This window comes from Plodia interpunctella, chromosome 17, assembly GCF_027563975.2.
Source record: "Plodia interpunctella isolate USDA-ARS_2022_Savannah chromosome 17, ilPloInte3.2, whole genome shotgun sequence".
In the NCBI taxonomy this organism is placed as follows: Eukaryota; Metazoa; Arthropoda; class Insecta; order Lepidoptera; family Pyralidae; genus Plodia; species Plodia interpunctella.
Genome location: NC_071310.1, coordinates 2,189,611 through 2,208,479, shown reverse-complemented (window position 1 = coordinate 2,208,479; position 18,869 = coordinate 2,189,611). Strand labels below are relative to the sequence as shown.

Sequence of the window (18,869 nt, the reverse complement as noted above, 5' to 3'; positions counted from 1 at the left end):
TGCGGAAATTTCTTTGTAAAGGGTTAAATAATTTAATGTAATTTTTTAAATTAAACATTTATGAAATTAACATTCTACCACCTTACTTATTTATATAATAGGACTGTATATGCTACAATTTAATAAACACTAAAGAGAGCCCGCGGCGGAGTTCAAAACGCTCGTGAAATTCACCTGTCATTGTCATTCGTTTTTCAATGTGTCACTGACTGACTTTGACATTAAAATAGTATTTGTAGGTACAGTCTTTAGCAAATCTCAATCTTCACAAAATCTTTGAAATCGCCTCTATTACACATATAATAGAGGTTCATGCTGTGTAGTGCAGGGCTTGCTTGACATAATGACATAAACAAACAAATAATCTGTCGCATTGAACAAAACATTTGTGCGCAGATTCTATTGGCTGTTGTGATAAATCATTTTGAACAATTATATACAATTTCTTTAGTTTCGTCTTGAATTTCCACAGTGATGGTTGTGTAGGAATAATCATGTGTCGTTTTTATTTTTTGTTTTCATTTTTGTGCATTTTATCGTATTGTAAAACAGAAATAAGTTTAGAGGAAAAGGATAGGCTTTTGAATAGTTTTATTGAGTTTTTGAATAACTTGCCGAATCATCAATACGAATACGAAGATGGAATCTTGCTTAGTACCCAAGATGCGGTAAGTGGTCAGCTTTTGTATAAATGGTTTCAGTCAAAGGTTATCAAGGTGGGATCCTCAAGTTTATTATAAGTAATTATATTCCAAATTGATAACTTATTTATCTACTTTCCAATTATGGTCATAACAATATAGTAAAATTATCTGGTTTATCTTTAAATGTATTTTTCATTAAATGCATGCTGCAAAGCTAACAATAAATTATAGATACCTACAGACTAATATACCTACAAGGGCAAATGAAAAATAAGCATCATTATACTTTTACATCGTCCTAATAGTAGTAAGTTTTATCTAAGTAAAACTTACATAGATACAACTTTTGAAATTCTTAATAAAAAATTACATAAATTAGTGTCCAACCAAAACTATGGAATGTTGATTTTTTAAGATTTCTATTCCTACTCACATTCAGAGAATATAGGATGTTTTATTTCGCAAGTCCTTTGTCCCAATACTGGGCAAAGTCCTCCCCTTCCTTTTTCCAAAAATCTCTATTAGGAACATATGAATGAAGAAAAAGTAGAAGCTGAATGTAAATCAACAAATAAACCATTATAATGTAAATTATTTTGTTAAGTTTGCACATTTGACATATTCATTTGATTGATTAATCTTAGATTAGAATTGATTGAGTGTGTACAGTTAGTGTTTTTTTTTTTTGTCATGATATATTGTAATCTTCAATTTTTATATGTAAAGAGAAAATTTTGCTGTTAAATATTATGACGTTGTACCAGGTTTTCCAGGTTTCAAAATGAATTTTACCATATACATATGTTGCCCAGGCTTAATAGACAATAAAAAAGTTTCATCAAATTTCACACAGTAGTTCCTGAGATTAGTTAATAGATAATTAACAAACAGACATACAGATTTTTCTTTTTCAAATCCTTATTATTTTGCTATTGCCATTAATTTTTTTTATTATATTAGTATTACAAGTTAAGATACAATTTTTTAAACCATATTATTACATTCATATTCACCACAGACCATATATTGACTTATTAAAGCTATAATTTAATTTGTTACACTTTAAATTTTTTCTTCTTGAAATTTTACATGCATGCATTAACAATGATTTTGTTTTAGGGGGAAAATCACTACAAAATCGAAGCAAAACTGAAGGAGAAAGATTCTCAGAAGTATTCAAGATGCACTTGCACATTGAAGCTCCAAGAAAATAAGGTGTTAGTACAGGATGATGTATTTCATTGCGAGAATTATCCCCCTAAGGAGACAGTCTCGTCCGAGATTGAATCGGAGGGTACTCCTCCAGCTTCAGACCCGAGTGACTTGCAGGCAGCATCTGAAGATGTGGCCGCACCTCGGGTTGATCATAAGCCAGTAGAACTTGACAATGAAATACGCCCTAATACTGAGGTAAGTGCATTTAAGATAGGAGGGTAGGAGTTATAAATTAAATGTTTATTATTATGAAATGTGAAATTATTCACAATTCTACAATGGTTTCCCGCTCAAATCTAGTATGGGTTGTAATTTACTACATATGTAGCAGGACAGATTATTGGATTTAAGAAGGTATGGCTTCATATAGGTAGATTTTTATGGGTATATGTATTAGAGATACAGTGATTTGATTGTGTCACAATTTTAATGAATACTGTAATATGCATTTACACCCGTAATTTCTAAATTTCTTCGCAAATAGTTTGTGCTGGACTTTTGGAAATAAACTGGCTTGTATGAACCCATGTCTGGTTGAGGCTGTAGCTTTGATCGATCCCCTTTGCTTTTCATCAGGCTAGATAGATGTCAAAATCACTCAAATAATTAATTTTTAAAACATGTACGGAAATGTAATTTTTGTTAAACATGTACAGAAATATTAAATCTTTTTATTATTTTCAAAATAAGAGTATTTGCAATCAAAATGGACAAACTCAGGAATACAAACTCATGAATAGAGATTAAAAAGGTCATGAGAGCATGGCATATGCTCTGTGTATTGAGCATGACGCCGTTAAATAATAATACTTACCAGATAGACGAATTGAAACAAATGCCTAAGTGGCATACAAAACAAACAGTGCCGGTTTTAACGACGCCCCCTAATACTTTTAAGGCGAACCAGCCCAAAAACAATCAGCATTCACTTCAGTCTGACTGACTAGTCTGTGTATGCCCGCGGCGCCCTATGCTTCCAGCGCCGCCATACCCTAACACCGCTTTTTCTTATCATTAAGCCACACTAAGCCTTTTATTTCTTTCGATATGTCATGTAAAAGATAAAGTTTTGTAGGTCAATGTTGTTTGTCCTGTGGTATGAATAACATCCATTTGTTATTGTTTGTTTATATTACAATGTAACGACACATAGTCTTGTATTTTTAAACGAATTCCCATAAACTGACCTACTAAGACTGTTCTTAAGATTGATCATTTTAAGCTGCTCCTTGTTTATCTTTAAGTACTCTTTGTTCAGTCTGTAAAGATCACATGCCATCCATGCCATCATTATATTTTGTTTGTAGATCGTCAATGATGCAGGATCTGATTAATAATTAATTTTTTGATAAATCGACCGTTATGGAAACAGAAAGGAGAAGCCCTGCCCAGCAGTGGGACACAAATAAACTTGTAAAAAAAAAAACTCCAATAATATAGACTAGCTAATCCTGTAAATAATGGCGGAATAAATTTATTCATAAACGATTGCGTGAACTTGTGGCTTTGATCAATGAAATGAAATATTTATTCACTAGAAACATAGTATTGCGTTTGCATTGAATTGATTTCACTCGTGCTTTTATATTGTACAGAGACAATATTCATTAATCAAGTCAAGAAAACTGATATTGCTATAAAAATAAATTTATACTATTTAAGTATATATTGTTCAGAGATAGCTTTATTGATTTGACTGGACAGAGAAAGAACATAGATTTAATATGATGATGAGCAATTTCTCCATGAGAAAGACATTTTTTATTATTTACTCTCTCGAACTGGTACCTACTTAGAATTTAACGAAGACAGAAATAGTATATTATACTATTTCTGTCTTCGTTAATTTTTTTTATAAAATACGTTTATATTATAGGCCACGTCAGGCGAACAGTTTGTAGCTATACCGCGCGAGGAGCCTATCCGCCGACATAGCGCGGCTTGTATCGGATGCGGGTCTCACGTAGATCCCGAAGCGCCCGGCGTGGTCGACCTGGCCGCCGTCGGCGTCAAGCAGCTCGATAGACACGAGCCTAATGTAAAACATAGCCTTAACAAAGTCGTCGAGGTCGAAAGACAAGTTCAGGTATTTATTTCAACAAAAATTACCTTCCCATAAAATATAACATTAATGTCCGAATAGTATAATATCCAGCACATTACGTAGAGAGAGTATAATACCCATTATTATTTCAGATTGTCAACGGTGTTCGGTATATACTCACTATGCTAGTTGATTTTAACAATTGCACATCCTCAGAGGACACATTGTGCACATTCACCAAACCTTGTAAAGTTTCTATTCTTGAAAAGCCATGGATTAAATTACCTAATGGAGCAAAGTACAGGGCTATAGTATCTAATAATTGCACTGATACGTGGCTCTTTGGAGATAATGGAGAAGTTGTATCAGAAGGAACTCACGATGATGGTAAAACCGATGATTCAATGGAACCTACGCCCGATTACGACAAAATTGCCAATACTGGTTCAGCTGATGATATCCTAAAAGCCATATACAATAAAGACCTTCAGTCACAACAAAATCAAGATGTTCTTACTGAACAACAGATAAAAGAATTAGAAGAACAAATCATACCTTACAACAAGTTTCAGACATCGCCCGAGTCAGTTATATCCGTAACTGAATCTTCTGATCACTCTGATGTAAGTAAATACAATCCTGAAGTGGAGTCTGTGAAACAATACTCTGAAACCTCAAATACCGAAACTCGCGACGAAGCTGTAAATACTTTATCAGAAGAAAAAAAGAAAACCATTGACGACCTCATAAATTTTTTCAATTTTGCTGGCTATACCACTAGGGAAAAGAGAAAAGCTTCAAGAAATAGAAGAAGCTACTCAAACGATATAGAAGTAATGACATTGTTGAAGAAATATAAGAAAGTTAAAGAAAGTATAAAGAACGCAAAATTCATTTATTACGTTGCTTCCTGTATGGTGGATTATTTAAATGAAGTGTATTTTGGAAAAGAAAAAGTGCAATTACAAGAAGTAATTGCTGCTGAAGAGGAATTTGATAATGATCATCATTTTATTTATATACAAGCTCGTGTTGTAAAACTACAAAAAGATTCAAATAAAGAACAAACGAATCAAATTTGTAATGGTGTAATAGATGGAACTAATACTGATGATCCGGAGGTATTAAATGCGTTTTGTAATTATGATTCAGGCAAAAAGACTACTTTAAATACTGCTGTACCAATTTCAGTCGACGATAAGGTACTTCAACATTTGATGAATATTGCGCTTAAACAAATGGAATCGGAATCTTCAAACACGAACGCAATGAAAGTATCTAAAATTATTTCAGCTAGTACTCAAAGAGGATCAGGAATACTCACGAAAGTATCTGCTATTCTAGTATTTTCGAATTGTAGCAAAGATATACCTTTGAAAGAAAGAAATAATTGCGTTGAATTAGAAGACCTTGGATCTAAGCTTTGTGATATTGAAATTTTCCAAAGGGATTGGCTCAAGGCGTCGAAAGTAACTCAAAATTGCATAGAAACACAAATAGATCAAACTTTTTCAAGTACGAAAAAAAATATAACATCGAATCACACGAATGATAAAAGAGTTATTGAAATAACAAACCAAGCTTTATCCTATTTAGAAACGCAATCAAATAGAATTAACAGGCAAAAAATTTTAGGAATTAAATCTGTGTCGACCCAGCTTATCGCTGGTCTTTTGACTTCTATAGATTTTTTAGTCGGTTATACGAATTGCGAAAATGGCGCTGACGTCGTCATTGACAATTGTAGTCTTTTACTGAATGAAACATTGAGGTATTGTACGGTTAAAGTGTGGGACAAACCTTGGTTAGTAGATGGTAGAGAAATGAAAGTAAATTGTAATGATAACTATAATGCTACAAATGATCTGGATTCAACTTCCACACCCCACATAAAAAAATATCGCCCTGATGACGATGAGTATGATATTGAAATGGCAAAGGAAGCATTAGAAAAATATCTACAAGAAAATGGAATTCGACAAGCTTATGAAGTGGTTAGTGTGGACGCAGTTAAAGTTGGGGTTGATGAAGGAACTGCCAAGTTAGATTTTACTATTAGAAAACTTGGTAATACAGGTGATAAAATTTACCCCGATTTCGTACAATGTCATTCTCATATCGGGCCAGATGTTTTTGATACAGATATTGCTGTTGACTGTGAATTTAATGATGAGAAATTGGATAGAGACGGAAAATCTGGAGGACGAATTGAAAAAGATCCCAGTAGCCCAGAGTATAGAACCTTAGCCGAGAAATCTATGCATCATTACTTAATGTTGTCCGGAGTGAAAGAAGAACATAAAGTTGTCAGTGTGGACAAAGTAAGTCTTCAAGTCGTGTCGGGATCTTTAACTAGACTCGATTTTACAATTAGTAATTTAGAAAAAGGTGATTCAACAAAGTGTCATGCTAAAGTGTGGGAGCAGAGTTGGCTTCATAAAAAGGAAATTACAGTAAACTGCGGAACGAAAGATCATAAATCTAGGACAAACCGGCAAGTGCTTGGTGGAGCCATTGAAAAAGATCCTAATGACCCGAAGTATAAGGATTTGGCAGAGGAATCTATGCAAAAATATTTGACTTCAGTAGGAATGAGTCAAGCTCATAAAGTCATCAGCGTTGACAAAGTGACATGTCAGGTAGTTGCAGGATCAAAAACTGTGCTAGATTTTACTATAAAACCAATCAGCGAAGGAGATCTCATTAAGTGTCATTCTGAAGTGTTTGAACAGGCGTGGCTTAAAAAAAAAGAGATAACAGTCAACTGCGAAATAAAAGATCAGCAATCTAGGGCTAAACGGTCATTGCCTGGAGGAGTCGATGAACGAGATCCTAATGATCCAAAATACAAAACATTGGCTGAAGAATCTATGCAGAAATACCTGACTTCATCTGGAATGACTCAGGCTCATAAAGTCATCAGCGTTGACAAAGTGACTTATCAGGTAGTGGCAGGATCTATGACCAGGATTGATTTTACAATAAAACCGGTCGGCGAAGGAGATGTGATAAAGTGTCATTCTGAAGTTTGGGAAAGGCCGTGGCTTGATTTGAAGGAGATAACAGTCAACTGCGAAATAAAAGATCAGCAATCTAGGGCTAAACGGTCATTGCCTGGAGGAGTCGATGAACGAGATCCTAATGATCCAAAATACAAAACATTGGCTGAAGAATCTATGCAGAAATACCTGACTTCATCTGGAATGACTCAGGCTCATAAAGTCATCAGCGTTGACAAAGTGACTTATCAGGTAGTGGAAGGATCTATGACCCGGCTTGATTTTACAATAAAACCGGTCGGCGAAGGAGATGTGATAAAGTGTCATTCTGAAGTTTGGGAAAGGCCGTGGCTTGATTTGAAAGAGATAAACGTCAACTGTGAAATTAAAGACCAAAAATTAAGGAATCAAAGATCATTGCCGGGCGGAATTGATGAACAAGACTCTCATGATCCAAAATACAAAGTATTAGCTGAAGAATCTATGCAGAAATACCTGACTTCATCTGGAATGACTCAGGCTCATAAAGTCATCAGCGTTGACAAAGTGACTTATCAGGTAGTGGAAGGATCTATGACCCGGCTTGATTTTACAATAAAACCGGTCGGCGAAGGAGATGTGATAAAGTGTCATTCTGAAGTTTGGGAAAGGCCGTGGCTTGATTTGAAAGAGATAAACGTCAACTGTGAAATTAAAGACCAAAAATTAAGGAATCAAAGATCATTGCCGGGCGGAATTGATGAACAAGACTCTCATGATCCAAAATACAAAGTATTAGCTGAAGAATCTATGCAGAAATACCTGACTTCATCTGGAATTACTCAGGCTCATAAAGTCATCAGCGTTGACAAAGTGACTTATCAGGTAGTGGCAGGATTTATGACCAGGCTTGATTTTACAATAAAACCGGTCGGCGAAGGAGATGTGATAAAGTGTCATTCTGAAGTTTGGGAAAGGCCGTGGCTTGATTTGAAGGAGATAACAGTCAACTGCGAAATAAAAGATCAGCAATCTAGGGCTAAACGGTCATTGCCTGGAGGAGTCGATGAACGAGATCCTAATGATCCAAAATACAAAACATTGGCTGAAGAATCTATGCAGAAATACCTGACTTCATCTGGAATGACTCAGGCTCATAAAGTCATCAGCGTTGACAAAGTGACTTATCAGGTAGTGGCAGGATCTATGACCAGGCTTGATTTTACAATAAAACCGGTCGGCGAAGGAGATGTGATAAAGTGTCATTCTGAAGTTTGGGAAAGGCCGTGGCTTGATTTGAAGGAGATAACAGTCAACTGCGAAATAAAAGATCAGGAATCTAGGGCTAAACGGTCATTGCCTGGAGGAGTCGATGAACGAGATCCTAATGATCCAAAATACAAAACATTGGCTGAAGAATCTATGCAGAAATACCTGACTTCATCTGGAATGACTCAGGCTCATAAAGTCATCAGCGTTGACAAAGTGACTTATCAGGTAGTGGCAGGATCTATGACCAGGCTTGATTTTACAATAAAACCGGTCGGCGAAGGAGATGTGATAAAGTGTCATTCTGAAGTTTGGGAAAGGCCGTGGCTTGATTTGAAGGAGATAACAGTCAACTGCGAAATAAAAGATCAGCAATCTAGGGCTAAACGGTCATTGCCTGGAGGAGTCGATGAACGAGATCCTAATGATCCAAAATACAAAACATTGGCTGAAGAATCTATGCAGAAATACCTGACTTCATCTGGAATGACTCAGGCTCATAAAGTCATCAGCGTTGACAAAGTGACTTATCAGGTAGTGGCAGGATCTATGACCAGGCTTGATTTTACAATAAAACCGGTCGGCGAAGGAGATGTGATAAAGTGTCATTCTGAAGTTTGGGAAAGGCCGTGGCTTGATTTGAAGGAGATAACAGTCAACTGCGAAATAAAAGATCAGCAATCTAGGGCTAAACGGTCATTGCCTGGAGGAGTCGATGAAGGAGATCCTAATGATCCAAAATACAAAACATTGGCTGAAGAATCTATGCAGAAATACCTGACTTCATCTGGAATGACTCAGGCACATAAAGTAATCAGCGTTGACAAAGTGATTTATCAGGTAGTGGCAGGATCTATGACCAGGCTTGATTTTACAATAAAACCGGTCGGCGAAGGAGATGTGATAAAGTGTCATTCTGAAGTGTTTGAACAGGCGTGGCTTAAAAAGAAGGAGATAACAGTAAATTGCGAAATAAAAGATCAAAAATCAAGAACGAAGCGACATATTTTTGGAGGAGCTATTGAAGAAAACGCTAGTGATCCGAAGTACAAACTTCTAGCAGAGGAATCTTTGCACAAATACATGAAGACTTCTGGAGTAACGCAAGCCCACAGAGTGGTAACCGTGGACAAGGTTATTGTTCAAGTGGTATCAGGACTTATGACAAAACTTAATTTCACAATAACACCAGATGTGGATACAAACGCAAAAGATTTAATTAAGTGTTACGCAGAAATTTGGGCAGAAACTTGGCTTCAGAAAAACGAAATAAATGTTTCATGTGATATGATGACGCGCGAGAAAAGAGCTCTTAATATAAATAAACATAAAGGTGGTCTTGTAGAACAAGATCCGGATAATCCCCAGTTTTTAGCATTAGCTAAAGAATCTTTAGAGAAATATCAACGATTACAGGAAAGTCAAAGTGAACACGTAGTTCTAGAGGTAACGAAAGTCACTGCCCAGGTGGTAGCGGGAACCATGTACAGAATCAATTTTACCGCAAAACGAACATACTGTCATGTTTCTGATATAAAAAATAAATTATGTAATAAAGCAAATAAAAATAAATACTTATTCTGCTTTTCTAAAATATGGAGTCGACCCTGGTTAAAACAAAAAAAAATTGATGTTTCTTGTTACAATGAAGATTTACTTGATGATGAAGATAAAATTAAAAACCATACGCAGGCAATGAATAAATTTAATCGTGGCTTAATTGAAAAAAGAGATGCCAATAAACCAGAATATATAAAGATGGCACAGTTGGCGTTAAAAAAATACAGGAAGATATCGGATTCTAAATACGGATATAAAGTCGATAAAATATACCATGTCACCGAGCAAGTCGCTGCTGGAATCACTACAAATATAGATTTTGCTGCATTATCAAATAATTGTTTCAATCAAGAATGTTCCGAAATGATGATCAGGTTACATTGTCAAGCAGAAATATGGGAGAGACCAGGAAGATATTCTACAAAAGACGTTATGAGTGTATTATGTAAGCAGAAAAAGGATAAAGCTCTTAATAAACGCAACAGTGTTACGAGAAGTAAGAGATATTCCGGTTTAGATGAAAATGACATTGAAGAAGAATTGAAGTACTATTATGCAGATCTCGTAGTTCAAAATGTTAATTCAAAAAATTGGTCTAACAATATGTTCAAACTAATATCTATCCTTGCCATTGACTCTTCAATGCACATGCGAAATATTTTAGTACGAATGTACGTAGAAATGACGGAAACTTACTGTTTGAAAAATGAACGCGAAGACTTGAGCAGTTGTGATGAACTGCCTGCAGTAAATCATAGGTTGTGCTATGCAAGATTGTATCCTTCGCCCGATGATGAACTTATTGTAAAACATGTGACTGTTACTTGTAATTATGATGATGAATTTGAAGATATAACTGGTTTGTCAATACCTCTTTTATTAAGAGCGTCAATAAAATATATCGAAAATGATCCAGACGTTGCTCACAAGATGATCAACATAGGAGCTCCTTTCGTGATTCCTAGTCTGGATTCAAGAGTGCCCATTAAAATAAATTTTATGTTAGCCACAACCAACTGCACAAAAGATGTGGATATTACCAGATACCGCGGGGAAGTCTGCAAAGTAGATGATCTTATAACTGCAAAAACTTGCAATTCTTACATATACAAGACGCCGCATAGTAAAAGCATTAGGAAAATCGACGTTCAGTGTTTTAAACCAGAACTAGCTCGGACAAAAAGATTTATTTCAATGGAAGGAAACTCTACTTCAGCCGACAAAGAAATTCGTACACTAGCCGAACTAGCGCTGCAACAGTTGGAACTTGAATCTCTGCATCGGTATAAACAAACGATTCTCGAGATTAACAACTATTCTATTAAGCTAGCATCGAGACGAGAAATTCACATCGATTTCGAAGTCGCTTACACGAGTTGTGTGAAATATGAATGGGTTGATGATTCGGCAAGTTGCGAACTATTGGAACATCTACCGAGGAGACAGTGTAACGCTGTAATATATGAAACACTTTGGAATGATAACGGAAGGGATATTAAAGTTAACTGTACGGACGACGAGACTCCATTGGAAGCGCACGTCGGATTCATTAATGCGCAATCTGCTACTTTATTAGCCGAAGAAGCACTCAGGCACATAGAGGCAAAGTATCCTAATCCGCGCAAACAGAAAGTGGCGAGAATTTTCTCTTTAGAAAAGCAGTCGGTGGCCGGCGAGCATTACAGGTTGAAAATGGAGGTTGGACTGACGAACTGTTCAGCATTAAGTGACACGGAGAACTGTGAAATGGAACCTATTGAGTTGAATAAGTTCTGTAGAGTTAATGTGTGGATCCGTCCGTGGATACAGCACTCTGCGTTGTTCCGGGTCACGTGTGACTATCAGAACGAAGAGTATAAGTCTATATATGAAGATGTGCAGGCGCAGCATCTGTTCTTCGAGTTCCTGCAGACGTACAAGCCGGATTACATGGACAACGAGAAAGAGATGGAGAAGAGATATAACATTTTCAGGGCGAATGTGAAGAAGATGCACGAGTTTAACGTGAAGGAGATGGGAACGGCGAAGTACGGGGTGACCAGGTTTGCGGACTTGACTTATGAGGAGTTTAGCGCCAAGTATTTGGGTTTGAAGCCGAGTAAGAAGAATGAGAATAACATACCATGGAGCCAGGCCAAGATACCGAAGTTGCGCAGTGTTCCGTCGTCGTTCGACTGGCGGGAGCGCGGCGCGGTCACCGAGGTCAAGGACCAGGGCTCGTGTGGCAGCTGCTGGGCCTTCAGTGTCACAGGTATGTAATGTTTTCAATTATTGTATTTATTATACATTGGTACAAGGTTACACACTTGTGTAAGGTGCACATAGCTAAAAAATACAATTCTCGATTGGATCCGCGGTCCACGGTCCACGGTCTACCGTGGTCCTTCCATTCTGAGACAATTTCGCCCAAAAATGTAATATGTAGTATAAAGTTTGTGAGGATATATGTGTGTATGAACGCGATAAACCGGACGGATTTTTGTACAGTGTCACCAAATTTCTAATATCTAAGGTAGGTTTATTTATATAATTTATTATGGTTTTACCCGAGTGAAGCCGGGACACACCGCTAGTATGTTATTAATCATATGTGGTGGTCCAAATCAAAAGGGACCTTATTGCCGTTGTTCGAATACAAAACAACGACAATAATGGCGTAAGTGCCGGGCGCCATAAGGTCCCTTTTGATTTGGACGACCACATATTGCAAATCTTGTGAGTAATCTAAGTACCTATGTACAGGGAACATCGAAGGCCAGTGGAAATTGAGTCAAGGGGAGCTGGTTTCTCTGTCTGAACAAGAGCTGGTGGACTGCGACAAGTTGGACGACGGCTGCAACGGAGGCCTGCCCGACAACGCTTATAGGTTGGTAGCCTTTCTTGTAGCGTTATTTATTTTCAATGCATTACATGCTTTTTTATTTATTATTTATTTATTAATTTTTATTTACCACTTACACAGGAAATAAAAGAAAATATTTATTTGCCCAAAACATGAGTTACAAATATACAAATTGATGTTATATTGAATTAAACCTACATGTATGCAAATATAAATAAAGAGGAGCATGCTATCCACTACAAATAACAAAAGAAATGATACTAGCTCTAAATTATATCTAAATTAAAGAAATCATTTAAAGTATAATAACATTTATCAGTTAATAAAGACGTGAAGTGATTTTTAAATAGATTTAAGTTTAAGCTTTTTTATTGATATGGAATTTTGTTATAAATTTTCGGTGCCATACATATGTGTAATATATATATATTACCGAGTAAAGCAGTTTTTGATGAGTGCATGCATAATCGATAAATATCTATAAATATCAGGCTAACCCAATTCGATAGTGTAGCTTACAGAAAAAACCTTACAACCTATAAGACATTAATGATATACGTCTATGCATATATGTGCGCAAGGCGCGCGTCAGCGGAGCCTCTCGCTGTAGATTAGTTCGTACTGTATGTGACTTAATTCTATTTATAATATCATAGTCATATGCACCTTGTCAGGCATTGTAATGGGCGAGAGGTGGGTAGACGAATATTATGTCCGAGGTTGAGTGAAGTTGGTGTCTCCGCAGCTTTGCGGTGCTTTAAGAGCTGGTGGCATCAATACGGATCACAGCTGCAAAAAACCCCCGACTTTCAGTTATTCATTTTGCTAAAACTTTTGAACGGCTGAACCGATTTTGATCAAACATATCTAAGAACCAACGCATGAAAATTAGCTGTCAAATAAAAAAAAACGCAACTAAATCGGTTCACCCGTTGATGAGCTATGGTGCCACGTACACAAACAGACAGACACACTTACCGATCAAACTTATGGGTTTTATACTCTTTTTGCTTCGGGGGTTAAAATGACCGACATGGTTTACATGACTGAAAGAAAACATATTCTTTTTTATATGTACTACTAACGATTATCGAGGTGACAGTGTAGAGATAACATTCCAAAATAGAGAAGTGAGAAAATGTGTTTAGGCGACATAAATAAAGAATTAGCAACGCACACACACGGTAAAAAAAGAGTGCTATAAGAACAATAAATCCCCCTTTCAAACCCAATCTGGGTACAGACCACGCGTGACGATGCTTGACAAGCGTAATCTCTGCCTTGACCTTTAGTATCTTTAGTTCATGTAACATACTTTTGCTCGCGGCTACGCCTGGGACAAAGAGTAGCCGATGTCACTCTCCTGCACACAATCACTTTATCACATTTATAATATAAAGTATAGACTAGCTGTTACCGGCGGCTACGCCCATGGATAAAATCTCCATCTTAGTTTCCCATTCTCATATAAAGTTTTGACTCCTTCAAGTTTATTTTCGAAGGGTAAAAAGGTAACACATAAAAACATGTTGTCATTATATTAATACTTAGATTATATTTTTAAAATTATGAACAAAAATATATAAAGCTTGTATGACAGTGATGTGTTGTGACATCATATTTTTCAGAGTAAAAATGCATTCCTAATATACTTCAATGAGAACAAACAATTAATCATTTAATTAATGAAACTGATTAATTAAAATGATAATTTATTGTTGTGTTTATTTACAGTTAAGTAGCTAAATAAACCAACTTAGGCTAATTGAACCAATAAGCTAAAACTAAACGTCGCGTTCGAGTAACTCATCTCACCTACCCCGTAAGGGAAAAAGACGTGATACTACGAGTGTATCTGTATTGCTCTTTTACTATAATTGGTCTATGACGTGTGATTGTGAAAAAGTCTTGTGTGTCACATTAGTGTGACAAAGTCGGTCGTGCTAAAGTGTATGTCGTAAGAGACAAATTTTGTACACAATTAGTCATTGGGGTTTTCCTTGTGCAGATGACGTGTATTCAATAATTATTGTGCTCCATAATCAAGCTAGACAGTGGTGCGTTGTTATTTATTTTTCTCACGTTGATGGCATTTCAAAGAATAAGTAGTACGCGTTTCCTCGACCCGTCGACTGTAAAAAATCTATAATAACATTGTAAAAAAGAACAATTTTTAATACAAAATGTTTGTACGAATAAATTAGAAAACTATTGTGCCGATTTTTATGAAAATTGGCACTGAGATATACTATATATGCAGAAGTAACATAGGCTATGTACGTATATATCAGTTATCTAAATGCCACCCAATTTTTAATACCGTACATAAACTTGTAAAATTTGTAGCTATTTTTTTCTTACCTATGACACTAACAGTTTGCCAGAAAGGGATGGCTACAAATGAGGTATACGCACGCAGACCTTGTGGAAGTTTAATCTAATAGTTTTCGATGTCATTATTTTTACTTATTCGTAATCATATATCAAAGACAAATAAAGAAATACACGAGAATGTTTTTTAAATTTTCAGAGCCATAGAGCAGCTCGGGGGTCTAGAACTGGAGAACGACTACCCATACGAGGGCTCGGACGACAAGTGCTCCTTCAATAAGACCAAGGCCAGGGTGTTCATATCGGGTGCCGTCAACATCACCAGCAACGAGACCGACATGGCCAAGTGGCTGGTCAAGAACGGACCTATCTCTATCGGTAATTATTAGTATTATTCACAATTATTATTATAGGGACCAACACTGTTTGAATGAGTTTCTTTCGGCATTTCTTCTCAGCAGTGGTCGTTCCGAAATGCTAGTAGTTTGTAGCTTTGGTAAACATCATTTAATTTAGATTATGACGTGAAAAAGTGCCTGTGAAGGCCTAATTTCTGAATAAATGATTTGATTTTGATTTTGATTTCACTAACTACCCGCGGCCTGGCTTCGCACGAGGTCTATAAACTTTTGGAAATAAGTTAACCGTGAATAAAGTGCATAAAAATCCGTTGCGTGGTTTAAAAGAAGGATGCCTATTTTTATTACAACATCGCTTCAAACTATTGAAAGAATAACTTTCCTGTTTTAGGAGCAACAGAAAGGGATGCAAGTATACAAAAGAAAGAGAAGCAGGACGGCCTTCCTTTTCTATTAAAAATGTGCATCTCTTTCTGTTTCCCCTATCGTAGCATATGTTGCAAATCTTACACCCATTTTAAAACATTTTTCCAATAAGGTTGGTTTAGTAAATAAGTTCAAATAAATCTGTATCATTCCTATTATTTTCAACGTCTAATATAATATATAAATATAATGTATAATGACTTTATACGCCTTCGTAAAACGTCAAATTAGTCACTGGTTGTTTGTTGCGCGTTTTAAATACTTCGTTTATCAAACAGCCATGTTTGGAACTCGAAGTTAATCAACAAAATTGTATACATTGTTGTCTTGACAAATAAACATTAATTTGTGAAGAATGTTTACATAGTTGTCGATGTCAATCATTGGTGCTCATGCACTAATAATAGTAGTATAGTAATACTTAGCACAAATCTTATTTGACACTAGCTGCCCGCGGCTACACCCGCGTTTATTTCGTGTCGTTCATAACTTATTATTGTCAATATCTCGGGTTCTAAGCAACGTATCGCGATGACACCTATACCAGATTTTTAGTTCGACTATCCGCTATACAACTGTCAAGCAGTTTTTGCGTGATGCGCGAACAAACATACAGTCAGTCAAGAATAGTCCTATAAAGACACCCATGAATATTTTTCTTTAATATCTTCTATGGACAGACATAGTCCACTTACAGTATTATATGTATAGATGAGGAATATACCCTATTCTAGCAAATAAATATTGATTGATTGAAACCCACGAAGAAAATTATAATTAAACATATATCCTTATGCTTAAAACTGCAGTAACTTAGCTAGTTTTTTGATGCAGGTTTTTCTAATAAATAGTGTGATTCCAGACGATTTAGGTTTATAATATACTAGATGTTGTCGGGGGCTTCGCTCCCGTGGGCATTTTGAGATAAAATATCGCCTATAGCAATCATAACTAATGTACCTTTCTAATGTTGAAAGAATTTTTGAAATCGGTTCGGTAGTTTTGAAGATTACCCTCCTCAAACATACAAAGTCACAAACTCACAAACACTTACCTCTTTATAAATAGTATATAGATTACGGTTTTACCCGAGCGAAGCCGGGATAGGCCGCTAGTTTAAATATATGTTAAGATACGGATATATGGAAGTGTAGAAGTACTAAGATGAAGTAAATAGTATACATATAACTAGCGCCCCGTCCCGGCTACGCGCGGGTAAAATCATAATAAATTATACCCCTCAACCTTCTTCAGGAATCACTATATCAATTGGTGAAAACCGCGTGAAAATCCGTGCAGCAGTTTTTGAGTTTATCGCAAACAGAGGACTTTGTTTTATATGTAAGGATTAGAAAATGCAAAACCATCTATTTCGATCGCACACAATAGTCTTCCAATGTTGTATGTTTGTTTGTTTGTTGTCAGGTATAAACGCGAACGCAATGCAGTTCTACATGGGCGGTGTGTCGCACCCTTGGAAGATGCTCTGCAACCCCAAGAACCTGGACCACGGGGTGCTCATCGTGGGATACGGCGTCAAAGGTAAGATCACATATCTAAATGTGAAGAATTATAAGAGGAAGGAAATTTTCAGGGTTTGAATAAATGTATTTGAGTATATTTCATCTATACTTGACGACCTCGGTGGCGAAGTGGTAAAATGCTTGCCTCTGAACCCAGAGGTCCCGGGTTCGATCCCCGGTCGGGTCATGATGGAAAATGATCTTTTTCTGATTGGCCCGGGTCTTGGATGTTTATTTATACATGTATTTGTTATAAAATATAGTATCGTTGAGTTAGCATCCCATAACACAAGTCTCGAACTTACTTTGGGGCTAGCTCAATCTGTGTGATTTGTCCTAATATATTTATTTATTATTATTTATTTATTTATACTTTTATTATAAAGAGTTTGTGAGTTTGTTTGAAGCGGGTAATCTTCGAAACTACTGAGCCGATTTCAAAAAATCTTTCACCATTAGAAATGTACAACAAGCCCCTTTTGGGAATGCTATTAGTAGTATTTCCAACTCAAAAGAGACGCGCCAACGCTGCTTAATTTCTACATAATTGAAATAAATTACGCCCTTGCCTTGTTTTAATTTTTATTAAGCAGTTAAATCTAGTCAAATTAATTTATTTTGTGAACATAGGTAAACACAAGTTAAAACTTTTATTGTCGTCAGTAAATTCAACTCTGTGGGTCAACTGGAAGTAAACTTGCAAGATTTTATTACAGACAGACAGACAGCGGGACAGGTGAAACTAAATAAAAGCTTGTACTAATAATAAAACAATGTTATATTCATAACAGATTACCCGCTATTCAACAAGCACCTCCCGTACTGGACGATCAAGAACTCGTGGGGCAAGTCGTGGGGGGAGCAAGGATATTACCGCGTGTACCGCGGCGACGGCACCTGCGGCGTCAACCAGATGGCCAGCAGCGCTGTGGTGTAGGCAGCTTGTGGCGAGCGGAGACAGGTGCGGACGCGAATCGTACATATTCTATTGTATCCATCGTTTACAGGTCCCACAAACTATGAAGAACGACATGCAACGCTGCTACAGATAAATAATATACAAATAAAAGATTCTTGTTACCTTCCGATGATTATTATAGGAAGCTGTAACAAATTTTACCTCTAGTTATCTTCTGGTAATGATAAATTAAAATTGAATGTCACGAAATACGTAAATAAAATGTCATAACGAAATTAATTTGAAATTCCGGCTAAATATTATCGGTGAACAGAACGAAATTGTATGGAGATTCGACGCACGTCAGCATCAACCTATGGAAACAACGGCGCTGCAATTTGTAGCAATAGGGTCTGGCTCTTATTTGCAACAAACATCCATAACGTAGCTTCATACTTGTAGTAAGTAGACAGAACTTCTTGGTTCATACAATCGTTTATTGAACACCTATACGCGTGGAATTTGTGGATGAGCTCCCGACGTTCCATACTAATTCATTTTAAAATTTGTATGAAACGTCGGGAGCTCACATATATAGGGTGCTATAAGTCTAACCACTGGCGGCTGTGGGGTTAATATTAAAGCTAATGGACAACGGTATGAATCATTAAACTGTGCCTGTAACAGCTAGATCTTTTTCTAAAGCAGGGTTTTATAAATAATGATCTGATCTTCCACTTAAATTCGATTAGGTATATTTTATATTTATACTCAAAAATG

At 36.4% G+C, this 18,869-nt stretch overlaps 1 protein-coding gene across 1 annotated transcript; it reads left to right on the top strand.

Annotated features, from left to right (window-relative positions):
- Window positions 1-370: 370 nt before the first annotated feature.
- On the top strand, window positions 371-18,869 carry LOC128677282 (uncharacterized). Its single transcript, XM_053758003.2, has 8 exons — window positions 371-668; window positions 1,764-2,054; window positions 3,736-3,945; window positions 4,056-11,961; window positions 12,453-12,576; window positions 15,083-15,261; window positions 17,094-17,210; window positions 17,983-18,869. Exons 1-8 carry the CDS (start codon window positions 495-497, stop codon window positions 18,126-18,128), a joined length of 9,147 nt encoding a protein of 3,048 aa, XP_053613978.1. The 5' UTR covers window positions 371-494; the 3' UTR covers window positions 18,129-18,869.

What these genes read in the sequence shown, in the direction of transcription:
- LOC128677282 (XM_053758003.2), top strand. Translation starts at nt 495, where the DNA reads ATGTGTCGTTTTTATTTTTTGTTTTCATTTTTGTGCATTTTATCGTAT. An exon ending in AAATACGCCCTAATACTGAG is followed by an intron (nt 2,055 to 3,735) that starts GTAAGTGCATTT and finishes TTTATATTATAG; the next exon opens with GCCACGTCAGGCGAACAGTT. An exon ending in CTGGGCCTTCAGTGTCACAG is followed by an intron (nt 11,962 to 12,452) that starts GTATGTAATGTT and finishes ACCTATGTACAG; the next exon opens with GGAACATCGAAGGCCAGTGG.